This window comes from Thunnus thynnus, chromosome 6 (genome assembly GCF_963924715.1).
Source record: "Thunnus thynnus chromosome 6, fThuThy2.1, whole genome shotgun sequence".
Lineage (NCBI taxonomy): Eukaryota > Metazoa > Chordata > Actinopteri > Scombriformes > Scombridae > Thunnus > Thunnus thynnus.
This window is the reverse complement of record NC_089522.1, coordinates 9,928,276-9,950,082: the sequence shown is the minus strand read 5'-3', so window position 1 is coordinate 9,950,082 and position 21,807 is coordinate 9,928,276. Positions and strand designations below refer to the sequence as shown.

General features: G+C 40.8%; 1 protein-coding gene across 3 annotated transcripts in view; it reads left to right on the top strand.

The window, feature by feature from the left end:
* Positions 1-21,807, top strand: part of LOC137184179 (nephrocystin-4-like) — a 168,478-nt gene that overhangs the window by 124,869 nt on the left and 21,802 nt on the right. For 2 of the 3 annotated variants that reach the window (XM_067591614.1, XM_067591613.1), the window contains exons 16-20: positions 3,839-3,999; positions 5,423-5,606; positions 14,779-14,913; positions 17,196-17,395; positions 18,891-19,114. In XM_067591614.1, the coding sequence (XP_067447715.1) occupies positions 3,839-3,999; positions 5,423-5,606; positions 14,779-14,913; positions 17,196-17,395; positions 18,891-19,114 (904 nt within the window). The remainder of the gene's footprint in view (positions 1-3,838; positions 4,000-5,422; positions 5,607-14,778; positions 14,914-17,195; positions 17,396-18,890; positions 19,115-21,807) is intronic. The other variant, XM_067591615.1, reaches the window with a different exon arrangement.

Here is a 21,807-nt window from a genome sequence, read left to right as displayed (position 1 = left end):
AAAATCAGCAAATATATAACATTAGGTTTCAAAAATTGCGGAAAAATAAGCAGTATTCTCTGCGATTAAATGCTGGGGGCGTGTCCGCTGAAGGCGCTGAAAGCACAGCCCAACTGAACAGCCTCTAAGTTAACAACACTCATACCTAACCCCGGTATAATAATACACAATTTAAAATAGGCCTTGTTTGTAGGTGTAAGGCAAGCAAAATGGATGATGTTTTAAAATAAAGTAACATTAGGAGCCACTGTTAAATTTTGCACCTGTTTTGTAGGTAAGGGTGGACTTACTTCATTAAAAATGTAGCTTAAATGAGTTCAGTGCACTGAATGTTACTGACTTCTCTGCTGAAAAGTCTGTGGCGGCTTCACTGTGGCTGTCACCCTTGGAGCAAAAGCCTCTCATGCCATGATTTTTGGTGAAGTGCTGACGGCTAATGCTCTCCCTCCCTGGTCGGAGACCTCCCAGCTGCATAGCCGGTGCTGAAGCCGAAGACGCTGGCGGCTCCACCCATCAACAGAAACTTCAGCTGGGTTTAAAATAACTCCTTGAGCGCTAATGTTGACTGAAAATGGCTCCATTCACCAGTAACAGTGGATTATCTAAAGTGAATCCCAGTTGTCTCCAATGAAAGTTTATAAAACTACCCGGTGAAAAAATAGTAACTATGAGTATGTGCAATCTAATGTTTATATAGCGGGGGAGATGCTAGTAACCCCTCTATGTCATAGAGCCACCATTTCAGGCCTGCCCAAAAAGTCCTTAACACAGAAATGGTGAAAAACAGTTTAAAGCTCTAACTCCACAATTCAGTACTACTAGTTCAGTCTTTTCACATGTTTTCAGCAACTATTTTCTAACATGTACAATGTGGTGAAAAAGAAATCACTCATTTTCCTTTACACAGACTTTAAACTGTGTGTAAAGTATTTTCTTCAGAGAGGAAAATGTCTTTCTTTCGAGTGAATGAGAGGGAAATCTACAACTCTTAAAGGTCCAAATGTGTCAATTGCAAGAAGTGCTGATTAAAGTCATGACTTTATCCTGCTGTTCGTGAAATCACTCCTGAGGATTTTTGGCAGTGTGATAGGCGCCCTTATCATCTTGAATTATAGGAACCCTAGGGTGCTCCTGATTCTGTAAAATGGCTTCATATTCCCTGCTTATTGTACTCCCATGCAGCGCAATCATCAGGCCTAATGACTCCCAGTAGATGGCTGTTGTACCAGTTTAGATCTGTCCACAAGGTTGACAGCTGGTTAGAGATATTGTGGCTCTTCTTCCCAAATTTAAACCAATCTGGATGGAAGGAAAGGCTAAAATAACGATCAGACCAGATGACTTTTTTCTCCAGGTTGTGCATTTTAATATGTTCTGAAGACTGATGGACCAGCCAAAATTAACAAAAATAACTTGGGGAAGACCCCCAACCAACCCACAATTGGTTGTAGGATCTGGGCTCTCCCCTCTAACCTAAATCAACATTAGAACTAAACCTAACAGAAATAAAACCACAAAAACAGGACTACTGGACCCATCAAAAAACAAACTAAGAAAAACTAACTGACTGGAAGGTGGAAAAAGACAGCTAGCCAAGGTTCCTGCCCCCTCTTTATTGGTTTTCCCTCAATCAGGCCGGGCCAGATACAACTGATACACCAGCAGGGGCGGAGCGTGTAACATACAGAAGGGTGACAAATTACAGGCTGATTTACAATTGTGCTTCCATAAAAGAAGAGATATCCTGCCTTTTATTCCATAGTATGGATCAAGCTCCAAAAAACGCTGGATCCTTAACTTTCCATTATGTAGCTGGGTAGAAGAAAAAGACTTCCAGCAAGTAAACATGGATGTAAACAATGCAGGTTTCAATATCATCAAAAAAATGGTTTTACAAATGTTTTATGAGCAGTCAACAAGTTTGTTAGACCTCAAGCATGTACACAATGTGTTTTGAGTTAAGCCCCCTTTCTTTGCAGGAACTATGGAAAGGCAAAGTTCCTGTGGTGGTAATGCTCTATAACACTGAATGTAAAACAGAAACTTTATTACAAGGAAACTCCACAGGGCACCTTTAAGTGACTTTGAAAGAGGCTTCATTATTATTATCCCATGAATGGCAGAAGCTTCAGTGACAAAGCCTGCTCAAAGTGTTCAGGCCTGAATGCTTGACCCACTACAATGAGATGGTCCCAGGGCTCTGTTACCCAATGAGTGGTGTTTTTCTGGTATTATTTGGGCCCACTTGTCCCCTTAGAGGGAAGGGTCAGTCCAGATCAATACAGTTATTCTGAATGATGTCCTTTATCCTATGATGAATCATTTCTATCCTGATGGGAGAGCTTTAGTCAGGATGACAGTACCCACATCCACAGGGAACGAGGTGTTACTGAATGATTTGATGAGTGTAAGAAATGATGTAAATCTTACGCTATGGCCGTCACAGATACCGGATCTCTACCCAGTTGAATTCCTATAAGAGATTTTGAATCAGTGTGTTACACAGAGCTTCCCACCAACATCATCAAAGCACCAAATGTTGTAATATCTTTTAGAAGACTGATGGTCATCCCTCCAGTAGAAACTACAAACAAGATAATCTATGCCAAGAAGCATTGAAGCTGTTTTGGAGGACCATAGTGGAAAATCACCTTACAAAGACTTTTTGTATCTAACCAATCAGTAGTGACTATGTGAATGTGAAAGAGTTATTACTACAAATTGACTTTCAACAACCTGTACAGTTGCATTTATCTCTTCCATCCTTGTCACTATCTTTGTGGCCATTTTTCAAACGGATGTAGTGGATGTAGCTAGGTAGCTAGCTAGCCTTGAAGTGTACAAAGATGATATCCATATTCTTAATCCCACCTACAAAGCTCTCCCTGATCAATTGTTTTGAACTTGAGCTGTTTTGAACTTGACCTTTATCCATTTAGCACCTACACCACCTACAAAGCTCTCCCTGATCAATTGTTTTTCCAGCTGCTGAAAACATCTATCAATTAAAAATAGTCTATCAGTCATTTTGAAGGCTTTGTGAAAAGATTGTCCTTGGGATAAAAGCTGCAATTTATATTAAAGAAAAGTACATATTTTCATTTTACACAATATGCAAATTAACTGTAACTCTCCTAAAATAATAATAATATGTTTTGTTTCAGATGACGTTAATTACATAACTAATAATGTTTTGAGAAGAAATTAGTTAACCTTTTGCTATGATGGTTGTTTCTTACAGCAGTTAATTCTTGGGGTCCCCAGGGACCCCAGTCAGTAGTCCTTGTGTGTTAAATATGTTGGTAGGATGAGGGTTAAGATATTCAAATATTTTATTTTTGCGAATGTTAATGGGGAAAGAAATGCACTCAGCACATTTATTCACCCTCAAGGATACACAATATGTTTTAGTGAGAAACACTGAATGTGAAAATCATTTTATTTGTTTGCACGAAAAAATTCACAGGGTACCTTTAATTAATTTAACTTCATAGTCAGGTTTTAATGGTGTTATATGCATTGCTCTCCATTAACATTTGGAAAGCGACATCTGTGTGTTCACATTTAGATTAGGTTTACAGTGTAAGGCTCTCTCTTTTTTTATATATATATATTTTGGGGACATTTTTAAGCGTTTATTATAGCGACAGTAGAGAGTAGACAGAAAACAAAGGGGACAGAGTTATTGGAAGGTGACGTGCAACAAGGGTCCACTGCTGGAATCAAATGGCGGACAATGTGGTTATGTGGCATGCATCTTAACCAGTAGGCTCCCGGTGCACGCCCATAGTCCCAGTTTCTGAACAGTGTATTTGTCTTCTCCTCTCTCCTTGTCCAGGCTCTCCGGGGCTGCAGGTGCAGTTCAGAGTAGATGAGAGTTTCCTGAGGCCAAGAGAGAAGCGCTGGTTCCTGCGCTACCTGGCCCTCCACACCATGCACATTGACATCTGGGACAGTGACTCATTGCTCCTCATAGGTTCTACTGCCATCGAGCTCAAGGTAAAAGACTGAAGTCAGAGCAGTTGGCTTATTATTCCAGTGTATTGAGATGGAAGATGTTATTATTCTCACCTGACGTCTTCATCACAAGAACTTTCCAGGGATAAAGCATCAAACATGGAAAAAACACAATCTGTTTGCACATACATTGTCAACTTATGACATACATTCATGGCAACGCAGTGCATCTGTCATGGATTCATGCAGCGTTTGCAGAGTGTTTTAACACATTTAATAGAATGAACCAGGCATTGCAGAGAAACCTGCCACTGATAATAGAATATGAAATACAAAAAGCAGTTCAATACATGAACCAGGTTTACTTAAAAACACAAAACACACATTTCATGAGAGTAGTTATGGTTTCACTTCATCTACAATGGGAGAACAAGCACAGATTTGCACAGATTAAAAGCCACACTCTTATTTTTTGAAAAATGTGTAAATGCTGTTTCCAGTGCCATTGTAAAGAAAAGTGATTTGAAAAGTTTAATAGTGAAAGAACATAAGTTAACTTGTTTGTTAAGCTCAATCTGTCTTGAACAAACCCAGTATTATTCAGCGTTGTGCCCTGTGTACTCTGTTCAAGGATGTGACTGAGGCAAGTTTTCCTCATTTTAACCTCTGAAGAAAAATAAATCACTGGTTAAAGGGTTTTTAATTCAACTCTTTTCAATCCTGCTATTATTGGACAGAAACTCTTGCCAACCTTGATGTACAATTGATTTGTTTCGCAACTTTGTGAAGTTTGTAAACCATTTAATGAGAAAAAAAAATAAGGGAGAAGTTTTCAACAGGGCAATTCTTGTTGTGTGGGTAGGAGCAGGTGAACCAAGGCGAGGAAACAGAGATATAATAGCAACAGTGTATTTATTTAGAAGGCTGGGGAAAGGGAATGCAGGCCTGGGGAAGCTCGAACTGGTAGCTGGGAAAATGGGGCTGGAGCTTCGGCTAGAAGCTGGGAAGAGCGGGAATCCAGGGTAAGGAATCAGGGCAGACAAGACGAGCGGCTGGAGACAGGGGTTGGAACCAGTGGGGAAACAGGAGACAAGGTTAGTCCAGGGACGAAACAGCCAGAACAGGAAAACTGGTAATGCATGAAAAATGGCTCAAAGCGTTGACTGACTGGTGCTGAAGCTACGATCTTGACACACACATACGCACACAGAGCCATTGTGAGGGTGGCAGCAGGTTAGGAAGACGCAGGATCATGACAGAGCTGTTTTGAACTTGACCTTTATCTATTTAGCAATAACTAAATCACCCATCCGATTCCTGAGCCGTTTTAATTTTCTCTCTATTCTCTATTCTATTCTTTGTTTCATAATTTTCCCCCACGTCTTGATAAGTAAATTTGTGCTCATGTACATACTTGCAAGTACATTTCATTTGTTTTTCTCCCATCCTATTTTTGCATCCCCAGTACATGTTGCGTCAGGGTAAAACAGCAGTACAGGCCCTTCATGAGGTTGAGGTGCTGACCACCGATTACGTGGGAGAGGACACCCTGCTGGCGAGTGCGGATTTGGGTCGACGCACAGCCTCCAGCCCCATGACGGTCCATACTATTCTCAGAGGCCGGCTGCACATACGCACAGGAAACATAGGCAAGTACTGCAAGACTTTTTTGCCCCCGAATAGTTGAACATAAGATGAGCATAAGTTGCTATATGATTAATACACCTGCATGGAAAGTATTTGTTAAGAATCAATCCAGATAGTTTCCTCACTTTGGGTTGCTGTTGTCTTGCTGCCCCCATTGGGACACAGAAGAGGGTTGAGAGTGGATGCACGGGATGAGAGGTGCTGTGAACAGCTGGGTAGTTGTGTTCCTACAATATGTAAGGAAACCCAGGAAAACAAGAAATATGTTGTATTTGTTTTAACATTCAAAAGAAAACCCAGTTTCAATATCACCTAAATCTCCTTAAATAGAGAATTTTTTATTCAGGTCATATTCCATTTGGAGCCTCAGATTATGAAGTAATGTTGTCTGTTTACTTTTATTGATGTGTAGAGTTGGGAAATGACAGTGAATCCCCAGGTCTGCCACTGCTGTTGAAAGTTCCCATTTTCTGGAGGTGTGCAGGCTTGCAAAGCAAACACTGTGCCAAAGCGAAATATCTTGATGTGATAGTTCCACTCCATCTAGCAACTGAGCACCTTTCCCCCCTTCCCTCACACTCAACCAATTTGGGCCTGGCGTGCCCCTGCGGCGTGATGGCAGCTGACGATAGCTTCCTCGCCATTAATCAACTGTTGAAACGATACTCCCTCTCATAAACAATGCATCATTTTCCCAGCCTCAGAAACTCTGCAGAGTGCTATTGTTGGGGCTAAATATGCCAGCACTTTCTCATTGCGCTTATCACTCAAAGCAGGTTGAGAGCACAGTGGGTTATTGGGTGTGCTGGGGATGGAAGGGGGAGGTTGTGTCTGGCATGTAAATTCCAATCAAGGCTCAGATATCCATCAAGCGCCCTGGCCGACAGTCAGAATCAATTTGGGGAGGGAGGACTCGCAAGCACTTTTCTTTGTTTCTGCTTCCATCTGTCGCTGCCTTTCTCACATTCACATTCCTCTCTTTGCTTTTTATCACTGTCTTCCTGTTTTCTGCTATTCATCTATTTACCTCTTACCCTTCAATCACACGCTCTCTCTTCCACCTTCTATGTGGCTGTTTGTTTTCTTCTTGTTGCTGTATTCTTCTTTCTTCTTATTCCCTTATATCGTCTGTGTTTCTCTTTCTTTTTCACTGTCTGTCATCAAGCTGTAATGAATCAGCACTCTTATTTGGTGGGTGGTAAAGGATATGAAGCACAATCATTATTGCTCGCTGAGGGGGGCGGAGGGGTTGTTTGAGTATCTGAAGTTACCCCCGGTGCGACAGATGGATGTGCTGTATGAAGACTTTGACAGAGATTTGATGGGAAGGACACACACACACACACACACACACACACACACACACACACACACACAAGCATGTGTGCATATCAAATCACTCACACATGCCAAGAAGGTACGCACTCATGCATACACACAGACGTATAGACAGGCAGGTGTAGCAGAGCGTGGACAGGTTGTGTGATGAGTCAGGATGGCAGAAATGGCAGGCAGACTGGTAGAAGATATCACTGATATCATGTGAAAAGCCTGTTCCTCCAATTTTTTTGTGATTTTCACGTTCAATAGAAGGATTACATGGCTTCTCTATGGATTGAGAAGATTCTACTACCTCTAAATCCCCACTGGATGGACTCAAAAATTCACACTGGCCAAGCCGAAAGCACGGCTGTATTTCTGTGTTGACACCGTGCAGACAATGCTCCTGCATTTCAGCTCGAGAGGTGAAGGACGGTTGTTCTAAAAAAGTTGATGACGCACAGTGCAATAGAAAAGAAGTGTGTGACAGGAAGAGGAGCTAAAGCTTTTTTCACTGCTGAGAGGATCCTGTTGATTTAGATTAATGCAATGATTTATTATCAGCCATGCATTATTATATGATAACGTTGTAGTGTAAGTCTAATGAATTCTCTAGTAGTGTCCAGGGCCTTTATTTACCTGCAGAGAAGACCAGACCTTTGACTCACAGGGCATCCCTCCCATTCCTGATAGGTTCTTAATTTGAAACATCTGCAGGAAGTGTTGAGTTTCATTGGCAGCAACTTAACAGCACTCAGAAAAACTGAAGAAGTGATTAAAATTAATTAGGTAATGAAAACAGTGTTTTTGCTAAAAGGAGAAGCTCAGAGCAGTGGTGAGATATGAATCTTGCTGTAGGAATTAGTGCTGTGAAAATGTACCTTATTCTGTATCAGCCATGTGAGCCATGATGTTACATATTCACCCTAAAAATGCATTTGTTATATAATCATATGTATTAGTTTTTATAATCATGTGGATCTCTGTCGCTGCTCCATACCATTATAATTCACAAGCAATGCAGTCCTGACGCTCTCTCCTTTTTCTAATTTTATGTGTTTCAGTCATGCATGCTATTAATCATGTCTTTACTTCTCCCCGCTGGGAATTCATCTGAATTAGGCTTTATTGGAAAAAATGAGTGGCAGACTGTCATTTCCAAATGAAAAAGAGTGAAACACCAAATGGTATCCTTTTTAATTATCACAAGGTGGGATTGACAAGTAATTAATTAAATGGTAATGATATACGCTGTCAGGCCTATTCAATCATTCTATAAAGCAGCTTTTATTAATAGCGTCTTAAAGGACAAAAGGAAGTAGCTTAATCATAATAATAGAGAGTTGTGAAATCATGGCTGAAACATGGGGAGGGTTTGGTTTTGCTGCGGTTTGAAGTCTTGAGGAAGGAAAACAGCGCTTCCACACAGTGAACTGTAGGAGCAGATGAGGAGTGTATAAACCATGACGACCGCCTGCTCATTCCATGAAACTGATCGACTGGTGAATCCAGAGGAAAGCAACATCGCTTTATTGATTTCATCTGCTAAATCCACATGAACTCTGAGGAGGAAATAAAGATGGAGGCAGTTGAAGAGAAACATTAAAGAGAGATGTTTAACTTTAACACAAATGAAAACTTTGCTAGAACTTATAATATTTAGTAACCCTTGTCGATATTATTACTTTGTTGAGAGATCCACCGAGCCATAGCAGAACAATTAGTGTGTGTGTGAACATGAATAACTTTGTCCCAAAGTTAGAGAATAGAAAACAGTGAATAATCTTTGTAATCCAAGATGTCATTATGATGTAAAGCCCAGAGCTTTTCCAAAGACTGATACTATGGACTGACAGGTGGCTTATTAACAGTGATTAATATATATTGAATATATATTAAAATATGTGTCTCCCAGTGTTTTGTACCACCAGCCGTGGAAACCCGAGGATAGTGATGATAGCATCAGTCAGTCAGTCATCTGAAAGGGATATTCATGGTCCCAGGAAGATCATTCTTACTGTAATGAACTTAACTATTCACCTAGTACCACCAGTAGGTCAGATCAGTTTTGAAAAGTGGAGAGCATATTCATCTTTCCAGGGGGCTAAACCTTTTTTATTTTATTGACCCCCTGACCTTTCTGACTGGCCATGAAACAAATGTTCAATGTGGTGTGATTGCACATGAAGCTAAGACACAAGTAAATGTGAACAAACCCATATTCACTCTGGGTGCCGCAAACAGAGGTAAAGACGTGTCTATTAGTTGAGAACGTTTGTACCCATTTTCATGTGACACAGATTCATAAATGGATTAAATCTTAAAGCTGCATTAAAATGCTGCAGTGCAACTAGGTGAAAATGCAGCATCTTACACCATCTTAAAAAGTTATTTAAGTGAACAGGTTAGCAAACCCAGTTACACATCCAGCAGACACTGAGCAACATTAGCGTTTATTTAGATTTTTGTTTCTTCCTGCCTGATAGTATTCACTCTCCTTTAAGCTCTGTTTTGTTCTCAACCAAATTCTTAGAAAAATATCTACCTCTTTAGCTGCTAGGTGGTCCACTATGTTCACCAGCTAGTCAATATTTTTGTCTGTCTGCTGTTTTGTGCTGGGCAGTTAGCATGCAGTCATATTATTAGGCCTTTGTCACTGAAAACAGCTGCCTGCTGTTGCTGGAAACATGGTTCATAAGAGGGGAAATACTAAAATGCTGAAATGATCCATGGAAATCTGCAGGGTTGGGTGATAGATATCTGTGGGTTCGTCTGCACAAGTGACCTCTTTCACGTTACACAAAGTCATTTGATTCATTGTTAACATAAAAAATATTGAATAGTGCAACTTGCCAACAGTAAAAAGGTCCATATGTGATAGAAGGGAAAGTCCATTGATATAGAATTGTTTTGCTGACTGAGTTGTGTCTATATCCTTTCTCTTTTGCTGGCACTTTCTCTTGCTCTCTCTTTTGCTCTGTACACACATACACACACACGCACACACACACACACACACACACACACACACACACACACACACACACACACACACACACACACACACACACACACAACAGAAAGCATGTATCTGCCTCTGCACAGTCGAGAAGACAGATTAGAACCTTCTCCAGACCTCACAGTGCTCCTCATCTGCAGCAGCCTGATAAGCCCTGGAGAGACTGACTGTTGCAGCAGGAGAGAGTGGAGAGAATCCTGCCTAAAGCTGCCTCAAGTGGAACAAAATATCAGTGAAATTTACCTAACAATTAGTTTAGCTAGGTGACTTCCCCCAAGCGGTGCACATACAGTATGTCTCACTCATTAAAAGCTCTTGCTGTTGGCACATTAAGGCCCGACTTCATCAACCTTGCTTTTAGCCCTGAGGTGAGAGGGAGAATCAGCTAATTCTGAAAGGTCAGTGGCCTGGAACGGGGAGGCAGAAGAAATCGAATATTGCAGACTACTTTGAAACCCCTTTGGTGCTTGCTCCTATTTGTTCTAGAGGCCAGTAAATCAGGGGTTTGTTGTGGCCTTAACCTCAAGAACTGCCAGCAGAGCAAAGAGGGCGGGCAGGTGGTGTGGTGTCGAGTAGGGTTGTTGTCATGCAACCAGCGAGAGGTAGTCAATAAATTTGATAGAGTTCAGCCCCCTGGCACTTTGTTCACAATTACTCTCCTCCACACTGGCAACACATAGCAGCAAAAGTTGTGCTTTTTCTCAGCAACACAAACCAATATGTGAGTATAAGCCCAAATTTCAGTCATGAAGCTCATCCGCTCTGTTTCAACAATCTGCCAGGTTGATTCAGTAGTTGGGGACGAATAATGTGACTGAGAGCAAGACTTCCATGTCAACCTGGATTAGTACTAAAGTAGGTATTATCTGATGAGTTTAATGATGGTTGTAGTGATAGACGATTAATTAAAATGATTGAATGATTAAATCAGAGGGTCATAATTGGGTTCATCAACTGTCCATTTGTTTTATTGTGGGCAAGTAGCACCGGGTGTTCATCTTATCACATTCTTGCAGGCTTATTGTGTTATTCTATCCATCATCAAAGCCTTTCTCCACACAAAAGAAAGCAGCTGAAAGGCCCATAATGAGTCGTCGAGAATGAGATCTCTATTGCTTTGTTATTGATTGGAGATGTTTATGTGATGGCAGAAATAATGTCTTCACAGTAATATTTGGGAAATATAACTCAAACAAATACATTCGGCTGAGTCGTGTGGCCAGGGAAGGGTGATGGATGATGAGGGGAATGCATTGGGACGGCAGACACCTCACCCATTAATCTGCAGAACTGCGCTGTCTGTGTCTGTTTGCATGGCAACACCAGCTCCCCATTACTCATTTAGCTGCCGCCCATTATCAGTTTGTTGATGAAGGAGTTTGCCTCTAAAAGATTTGGAGGGTACTTTTGGCTCCCCTTCTAAAACTCCTACAAGCTCACTGAGCCATCAGTTCTGGGCGGTAAAGCCACTTAATTGCTGAACTCACCATATTTCATTCGAAAGCTTCCTGGATGAGGTATCTCAGAGCCTCTCTGAAAATGCTAAAACTTCTTACACTTCAATTAGGCACCTCAATTAGGTATGTTGTGATGTTCCAAAGCTTAGGAACTAATGGGAGCATTGTGTCAAAGTGTTCTGTATTTGAAAGAGCCGTAAACTTAAGTTTTGATTAAAGCTGCAAGCAGCGTTGAACGGGCCCTTGCACCTTGCGCTTGTTGGAGGGAGCGGTAGCTGTGGTACTACTACTGGATGACAGTTGACATGGCTCTGAATTTTCAGGATTATCGGACACTGTGAATGGGTAAAATATTATTTCCTGTTTGCAGTACGTGGCGCTGGAGATGACATATTGGAAACATACATTTGATGAACTATGTGTCATTTAGATTTCACTTCCTGTTGCCTGTAGTAATGCAGCAATACATTTACCAAAAGGCAACTGACATGGATATACATTTTCATGAATATTGGACATTGCACATAGGAGATAACTTTTACTTCCTGTGTCCACTATGTGGCACTAGAGAACACCCACTAATTATACATCTTGTTGCTGTATATCAATTGTAGACCGCACCATGTAAATTTCATGTAAATCGGATGATGTTTGTCATGTGAGGCAGACTTCCTGTTGTCAGAAGGTGGCGCTATGACTATGACTCAATATTTACATGTAGATGTGTTCAGGCCTGGACTCTTATCAACGTGAGAAATTTGGGGCAGATTGGATGATGTAAAGTCGAGTTACAATAACTTCCTGTTTAATGCCCCAGACATGTTTTGGGCAAAATAGACCAGTACACCATGCCAAGGGTGTACCTTGAAAATTAAAAAGCTTCACAATTTAGCATCGCAAAGGTAGATGTCACCTACCAAATTTGAAGTCGCCCGGGTTAAATCTCTTGGAGGAGTTCGTTAAAATACGCCGCCTGCCAATGGATTCTCTCTACGAAAAAAATGTAAAGTAGATTCAAAATGGCTGACTTCCTGTTGGACTCAGGGTATGGCTCCAAGAGGCTTCTTTAAAGTCAGAAGATATTACAGCTGCCTACCAAATTTCGAATATACACGTCAAATGTAAAAGTTGGGGCTTTGACTTAGAAATTTTCCAGGGGGCGCCCTCGAGCCATCTTGCCACACCCAAACCCAAGATCATTTCAGACATCAAGTTACACCACTTCTGATGCATATGTAAAATTTGTGAGTTTTCGAGCACCCCTACCTCAAATATGCTAAAAGTGATAAGGGGGCGCTACAGAGCTGAAAAGCCACATCCAACCCCAATTGTGATACTAATTGAAAGGCTTACTAGTTTGAACGTGGGTGCAAAGTTTTGTGAGTTTTCACGCATCCTAAAGGCCTTAAACATGTGTTTGTAAAATGAAAATTGACACACGAAATCCAAAATGGCTGACTTCCTGTTGGAAGAAAAAGAATGAAAAAATATTTATTATGTCCAGAATGATGGAAGCAATGAACCCACCAAATTTCATGAATGTGAAAGCAACTTTATCCCAATATGACCCCGCTCTTGGGGCGCTATGGAGCCCGTCAGCCAGGCCCGAGCCCAGTCACTGCAGGACTTTGCAATTTTCGTTAGCTCTAACATTTGTGCCAATTTTTTGAGCATCCCAAGCCCCTCAAAAACAATAGGTTCCTTGCACTTTCAGTGCCAGGGACCGTTAGGCCTCTGGCACGTTTGTGCTCGGGCCCTAATTACTTCTCCAGTCAGCTGTAAATTGTATCTAACAGGTTCTAAGTGTTGGCCTCAGTGTACCTGTAAATTGCATAAAACAAGTCTTTTGACCTGTGGTATTTGGAAATGCTCTTATGAAGAAGGTACATGGCTACAGGTTGGTGTTGTGGTTGTGACTCTGTGAGCAATTATGTATCACTCTTCCATTACCGGGCGTTTTGTGTATAAAGCACTGTTCAGAGGCATAAGCATACCTTTTCCACAGCTACTGTAGAGGCTCTGCATAGGATGAATTAACATTAGGAGAAAAACTAATATCGATTATTATTCACTGTCTTAGAACAAGCGCACCCTGGAGTGCTTATTTATTAACTTGCCTTTTATTAAAAAAAAGGGAAGAAATTATGTTTTTGCTATCAAGGGACAGACACCAAAACAAATGGTTGAAAGCTGAAGGCAGTCTGGTTGTCAAGAGGCAAGTTTTGTTGCGTAACCCTAAACTGTCAGCTTCACCATACAAATGATGACATAAAGCCTCTGTAATGACAGGACTTATAGTGTCTAGGACAATTCAAAAATCAAATAATTCTTCAAAAGAAGGATCTTGAATGTTCTGATCAGCCCTTCCAGCCATCTCCAAAAATAGTTGTAGGGGATTGCAGGTGATATTTAACATCTTTATGCTGATTTGTCTGACTGCAACTCAGTACTCAGCCAGAGCGAACAGAGACCAACATTAACCATCACTTAGCATGACACTCAACATGTTGCCAGCGTTCTGCATCCAGACCTCTCTGGCAATTTCAGGCCACTAATTAACTACTGTAGGCTTGTCTCCATGTATTGATCCTGCCTAGGGTGTTCTAAGCCAGGGTTTATCCTGGACTGTGTTCACTTTGGCACTGTCTACAATGAAAATGTATTGTTGCACATGTGACTTCAAAGAGAACTTTGGCCTAAAACTGTTTTTTTTTTTTTTCTCAAACTGGCCGTATCTGGCCTCAGATCTGTGTTTGGCTTGCTACTTGGAAGAATTGGCAAACACCCAAATCTCAAGCCACTACCACAGTTGCACAGATCTGGTCTTTAAATAGAATGAAAAAAGTCAAGAGTTACAGAGATAACTGCTTCTATGAGTTATGATCCTGATAGTGGGATGAGCACACCTCAGATGTAATGTATGATCACAAAAGATGGGAGCTTGCTCACTGGCTGAGCTTGTTTGCTCGTTAGAAACAAGTGCTATCCATGAGTTTGAAACAAACAAGTTTCAGTCAGGTGCGATTTTAACAAGTTCTTCGTTGGGAAGAAAGGGAAAAGTAAAAGCAGGAGCAGTGTAAACCTACAAAGGTGTCATTGTGTGTCCTCTGTTCTACTGGATAATTTGGATAGGGAGGTAGGGGGTTCTAGGCAATTTATTTGTTCAAAACAAGAATAAAAAAAACTAGGTCAGTGAGATGCAGGGGAAAAAAAATACCAGCATGTACAAAGCTGGTCTGACAATGACCAAACAGCTCCTTCTTGTGGAGAATTTGCACCTGCTAAAAGTTCATGTTTGAGTTTGAGTGTGACTAGTGTGAAGTTTAAAAATGATAATATCTTAAATATTAAACTAAAAACTGCATGTTTCTCCTACAGGGTGCCCAGTAGATCCTGGCAGGAGGAGGGCAGCAGATGTGATGTCGTCCCCTCCTCACATCATCACACCTCGCAAAGTCACTGGTGGCTTCAGAGGAGGAAGCCTGTCCTCCAGGAACATCCTGCAACTCAATGGCAAGCACTTTAATCCGCAGCCCACTGAAACATGTCTGTTTATGTCCTAATATATCAATCACATTCACTTTTACTAACTGCTCATGTTTTTCTTTACTTACCTTCCGATGTATGTCTAAGCACATGTGTACATATACGGTACTGTTCAGAGCAATTAGTGCCTTTCATTTGGGCGGTGACCATGCCCCTGCCTTGATCAACTCAACCAGATCCATTTCACGTTCTGTCTGTTGGCTGCACCACTGAACCACTCAATTTTCAGCCTAATTGAGCTTGCAGAAGCATCTCTGGTGGCTAGCCACGGTCCTGTTTGTATTTTGTGTGTGTGTGTGGGTGTGTGCGCATTCACAGTCCAAGCAAAGGCACACACACTGGGGAAACCAATTTTTCCCTCAATTAGACAAGCCATCGCCAGTCAACTGGTGTACTATATTCCTAAATTTGTCCTCAAATACAAACGATGACTAAAACACAAACACACACACACACACACACACACACACACACACACACACACACACACACACACACACACACACACACACACACACACACAAACAAGAGGTATCATGTAAGACAGAGTGGTGAAAAACAAGCAGATAACTACTTATGATGATATAAAGCAGGTCTGGCAGGTCTAGAATTGCACCACACTCTGAGAACAAACCTCGCCGTGTAATTATACCTCAAAAACATTTGTTCATAGCACACGTCATACTAATACGATGATAGAAAATATGCATATGGAAGCAAACACATCTGTATAAAACATGTTTACTAATCAATGCATGCAAAGGTTCACTGCAAATATATCCCCTAAACTGTTGCAATCAAATATTCACAGCTCGTTATTGTACAAACACATTCTGTTGACTGTTTTGTTTGTTACCTATCTCACCTCTCCTCCCCTCACCACCACCTCCCTACTACTCATGTCTCTCTTACACCCTGTACTCTTTCTTCTCTCCACTCCACTTTCCCGGTGCCTTTTAAACATACAATGCGCCTAATTGCTCTCACTTGAGTCCAGCCGTGACAGTAAGCCACACTGAACAGAGCAGCTGTGTTTTGTGTGTGTGCTCAGTCACACTTCTGTCAGCCTGAAGCTCTGAAAGAAACAGTGTAGACACTATCTGGTTAGGTGACTGGCAGTCGACCCAATGCCCCTTTGATAAGGAGACCAAGGAAAAATGTCCAGGGATGAAAAGTGAAACTAGGAGAGGAAAACAGAGAGAGAGAGGAATATAGAAGAGTCTATCCAGATAAATGACCTCAGTAATGTTTATGATGTTTGTCCTGTTTAATTACGGTACAGCCAGTTGAGGATACTGGGCTGATCGGTTGGTTAAACATCTATTTAGACGTCATTGATTGTTGTAGCTTTTGTCAGTTTACTACGGTGGCTGAGAGAGCTCAACGCATTGCAGCAAAAAACAAACTTATGCAAATGGACAAAACATCTTTACCATTTAAACAAATCTATTACTGCAAAAAATCTAATGTTTTTCATATCTGTTCAGAGCTATTCATATCTGATTTATGTATTCCTATTTGTTCGCACCCTGTTGTCCAGCCCCAAGCTAGCTAATATTCCTGAAGAGCTTAAATATAAAGCTATTTTACATAAGCCTCATACCTCTTTTGTTCTGTCATCATCTATTTTTTCTCACCATCTCTCTCTTCCTCAATTCACTGACGTACTACTCATTTTATCTCTCTATGCTGCACTGCTTATTTTTGTCCGTTTTATGGCCACTTTATCTTCCCGCTTGCTCTGCATCACATGGCCACAAACAGAGGTTTAAAAAACAAAAATATGATTTGACCATCCCCGAGTTTAAACTATGTTGGTGTCTGAGTGTTTTTCAAAGTGCAGGATTAGGCAAATTCTCTTGTCAAAGCTTTTAAAGAACACGGGTAAGTTGTATGATCCAGTCCAAATGAGGATGGATTATTTGGAGACTAGTGGATGAATCAGATATTTTACCTCTTGCAGAGGATACATAGTCATGGAGGTGAAAGATAATATAGGAAGACAGAGCTAGTCTGTTTTCCCAGCAGAAGGGCTTTGGCCCAGTTGTAGTTGTGCCAGTTGTTGACTGGACCATTGTCTGTGTACAAGCTGTTGTTTCTTGTGCTCCAACAATACTTTAATCTGTCGGCGCCTCTCTCCCTTGGACATTTGGAGGGTTTTTAGAACATATGGTCAAAATGGCAATGAGATTAGATTCCACTCTGTTCAGTAAATATATTCATGATTGCGGTCTGTTTTTCCTTCACAGCGAGGAATGCTGCACAAGCACAGAGACTGCAGATAGACCAGGCGCAAATGCCACCGTTCAGACGCGGGATCAGAGCTGACACCATTATGCCCGCAGAGCACAACCTAAACGAGCCTGACGGTGGGCGCCACAAGCTCAACTGCATGGCCGCTGTGCATCAGAGAGAGGGCAAGGAAGATGCTAAAGCGACTAAAGTCACGGTGAGGTCAAACTTTGCACTTCAGCCAATGGGGAGCCAAGAATAGCTGCCTGTCTCTAAAGCAGAGAAACAATAGTCTTTCCCTGTGTGTCTTCTTCACTTACATCTCAAATGGACAACAGAGGCAGAGAAACAGCTTTCTTTCTGCCAGTGAAACATGTCACCAGGGAGCCTTCATAAAGGCGTGGAGACAGCCTGCGAGTGTTAGAATTCTCGTGGCGATGTGCCCTTCAACCCTCTGTGTTTTAGTGACTGTACAAGAAGGTGTTAATTGTTCTTCTACCTTAAGGCACATCTTGTTCTTTCACCCATGGGTGCACATGCTAAATGTAATTTTGGCTGTGGTGCATATCTGTCTCAGACATTTTACACATTACATTTCTTCTGGTACGACCTGTGTTTTTGTGGTTTCACAACCCCCCTAACAGTCGAGACTATGCAGAATATATCTGAGTCTTGCTCACATAGGAAGAAGATTTTTAGAGTTGCTTTGCAATTCAATTTGGATTTGACTTTTCTGGGCTGATAGCCACGACTTAATTTGGACCAGGTTTCTCCCCAGCATAATTTCAGTGCGCTAGACCTGTGGAAAATCTTCATATTATTTTTTTCTGAGACACTTAGCTTCACCGCCCTGATTTTGAAGCTCAATTTGAGGAGTTTAATTTATTTTTAAGACAAGTGTGCCTACTGGCCAGAATCCCTGGCATCATGCAGTTTATAGTACTAGTTATAGTGTTAAGAGGGTTTGAGTCCAGCACACCATATCACAGTATGCTCATGGATTCTAATTTAGTTGAACTATAGTTACGTTTATGATGCAATACAGATGTAGTGATTGATGGATGATTGTAAGATTGTCTTAGAATAAAGACATACCCGCCTTTTGTATTCTACCATCTGTGTTGGAACAAGGTTGTGAAAATGAAACCAGAATTTGAGAAAAACCTATTATATATATGTGTGTGTGTGTGTATATATATATATATATATATATATATATATATAATATTGATTCTGTTCCAAATACCTGTTTTCAGTGTACCATGGGTGATCGTATGCGGGTGTATGGAACGTTGTTCACAAGCCACTGAAAAATGAAAGTCTCAAAGGTTTTGAAAAGGTCATGTTGTCATGTTCACAACACTTGACCATGAAGGAAAGTGTGTAACATTAAGCTTGCCGAGCGTTCATTCCCACTCTACCACACCAATATATGTCATTAGAAAGTAGCCATGAAGAATGTGTTATTAGATGCCTTGAAAGTCACTGAAATGTCATGGAGAAAACTAACTTTAATTAATTTTTTTTTGAAAAAACATTTTTGGCCATTGTTTTTATCATTCTAAGTATTAAGGTTTTTAACTAGCCAACAGTTTAGCCAGATTATCTAAACCACTTTATTCAGAGGTTAAACAGAGAGTGAAGGATCTGGGATGTACAGAACATTATTATATTGCATTGCCTGGTGTGAATGTCTTTTTCTTGGGTGTTAGGATCAGACTAAGGAAGCCCGGTTGGCCAGAGAACTTCAGCACATCAAACCGTTTGAAGAGTGCAACAAGACAGAGGCCATTGCCAACATGCTGAGCCAGGCCATCACCACTCAGCACCTGCTCTACGCCAGCCTGGGCTCTGCTGAGTACATGGAGTTTGTCCTTAAAAACCCCTTTAATGTACCCCAGACCATCACTATCCACAGCGATGATTCTGAGCTCAGGTAAGACTGTGTACTCTGCAAACAGTTTGCCAAACAGAGTCGACAGTGACTTGGTGTCAGGGTGGTACCCCATCCTTAACAGTTTGTTTTTCCACTGACAGAGAGGAAATCTAAGACACTTATTGTGTTTGTTGGTCATCTTTAAAATCGGGTGTATTCTACAAGTTTGTAGGTGTGTCCCCAGTCTAACACACCAACTGTGAGCAGATGTTTCAGTGCCGTATGTGTTTTGGCGTTTTCCATAATGAGAATGTAACAAACCGTGCCCCTCCATGAAACGGTGTTGACACGTTCTGAATGTGAGATGTATCCAATCCACAACTTTGCTCTTTGTAGTGACGATTAAGCCCTCCCCTTATTCCTCACAAATGTTCACCACCAGCATCTGTATCAAGGACTTAATGCAAGCTTGTAATATAGGAGCTCCAGAAAAAGACCAAACAATAGAGGGCAGTGAAGTAACATTATACTGAATATGGTCCATTATTAACACAAGAGGAAGCCGAAAAAAAGATACCTTGACATCAAACGCAACATCAAAACACCCTTGACATCAATATTTATGCATGGTTTGTAGTCCATTGTTGGCTTCTCATGTTACTGTATATAACAAGTCATGAGTGGTGTCTCATTCTGTATTGGAGTTAATTCACTTTAACTCAGCTCTCCTTTTGCAAGGCCACTCCAAACCAAGGCCACATCTGAAACAAACGGTAAATTGAGATCCATGAAACTTCAAGTCGAGCTCACAGTGCAGCCAATCATGATGCCCAAACTAATGTATCTTATCACAATCAGTCTGTCCTCTTTAGGAGGCTGTTGCGCTACATTCATCATTTTAGAACATTTAGAGTAAATCAACAGTCTAATGAGACTGGCAAGTGTTTTGATTTTTTTTAGGTATTGAAGCGTGTACAAATACTGAATTTAATCCTTCATATTAATATCGTTATGGTCGTTAGGTTATCACATTTATTATATCTGTTCTGATCCCCTAAACACTTTTTAAACAGTTAAACATTGGATGTCTTTTCAGCATTACTGTCCGTCTTTGGCTGATATTAGTCAGCGACACATATACCAGTAATGCTATGCAAAATGAAGCTCAGTTACTCTATAATATCATAAAACAAAATCTAAGCCGGTCTTCTGCAGTTACAAACACTGCTGTTTTAAATTAACCTCTGATGGCCTTATAAAACATTACAGACTTTAGTTTAGTTGCTCTCTTGTGTTAGTTCGTACATTAAGACCTGTTGATTTGTTGATTAGACTGAGCATGATAACAGGTTGGATTTTGGATTTTGGACTTTTTTGTCTAGATTTGGGTCATGGATTGTGTCTAAAACAAGAACATACTGTTGGAAATTAAGGAACAAATCTTTGAAAAACTGACATTTGTAAATTTTACCCATCAAATTTCAGGTCTTGTAAATTTTATTTTGCATTGTTCTGTTCAAAATATGTAATCAGGTAGGTAACACATTTATATTTTGTTTTAGGAAAGCTTGTGTTGCTTATGAATCGGTTTATGATCCTTATGGTTCTTGAAATAGTGGTTCTTGAAAAGTGTGAAACACCAACACTAGAAAGTCGAGATGCAGTGAGGTCATGAAGATGTTTGCTTGTGTGACTGTGCGTTTTATACAGGTTGTGGGAGTCTGATTCACTGCTTGCTCACCGTTTTGATATGATGCATGTGTGTGTACTCAAGGTGTGTGTGTTTGTGTTTGTGGCTGTTTTAGGATTTATTTATTTCTGTTTTGACACATCCTGTTTGTATGTTGTGGGTGCATTATTTATTCTTTGAATTTTCTAATTAATACTGAGACAGCTTTTTTGTATGTGTGTGTGCATGGCTTGCACATTTAAATTTTCCTCACAGTTGTGAGACGTGTGTATTTTTATTTATGAATAAACACAATTAATTATTATTTTTCCTGTACAAATAGCAACCACATCCAAACTCATTTTGCATGTGGGTCTGCATGAATGAATAAGATAAATTCTGACTTTTGTTGACTGTTAGCCTCCACCTAGCACTATGTTGCTACATTTCACTCTATTTTTCACACACATAATGCAGACTTACAAACAAAGAACGTTCTAGCTCCTTCAGCTGCACAATTAGTTGTCCTTGACACAGATGCTGACATTATGCTGGTGAGATGCTAAATACCCCCTGTTAATCCACACGTAGCAGCCATTATGGCTGATGTTTTCTGGATCACCCGTTCTTGGTATCCATGGCTGGTGTTTGTTTCCTTCAGTTAGTGTCGTTGTTAATCCCCTCACACTGAGTCTTTGGTTATGAATTCTGCTCATGCCTGAGCTTCGGATTAACATATATCACATTGATCAACAAAGGCTGCAGTGCACCATGGATGAATCATTATGGCATTAGCCCGGCCACCGGGCGTACCAGGTCTAATTGAGAGTCATCAATCCCTGCATCTGTCCTCTGCCCGGCTTAGCGCCTTGCTCATTTATTTATTTATTTTCGGATCAGGCTGCGTGACACTCTATGCCAAACCGTCTGCCGTCTCTTCTAAGAGCCAGAAAGATACAGTACCAGTCAAAAGTTTGGACACACTTTCCCATTCATTTGAATGAGAAGATGTTTCCAAACTTCTGACTAATACTGTATAAGTCTACTGTATACTGTATTTGTTGTGTGAGAGTCAAAATCAGGT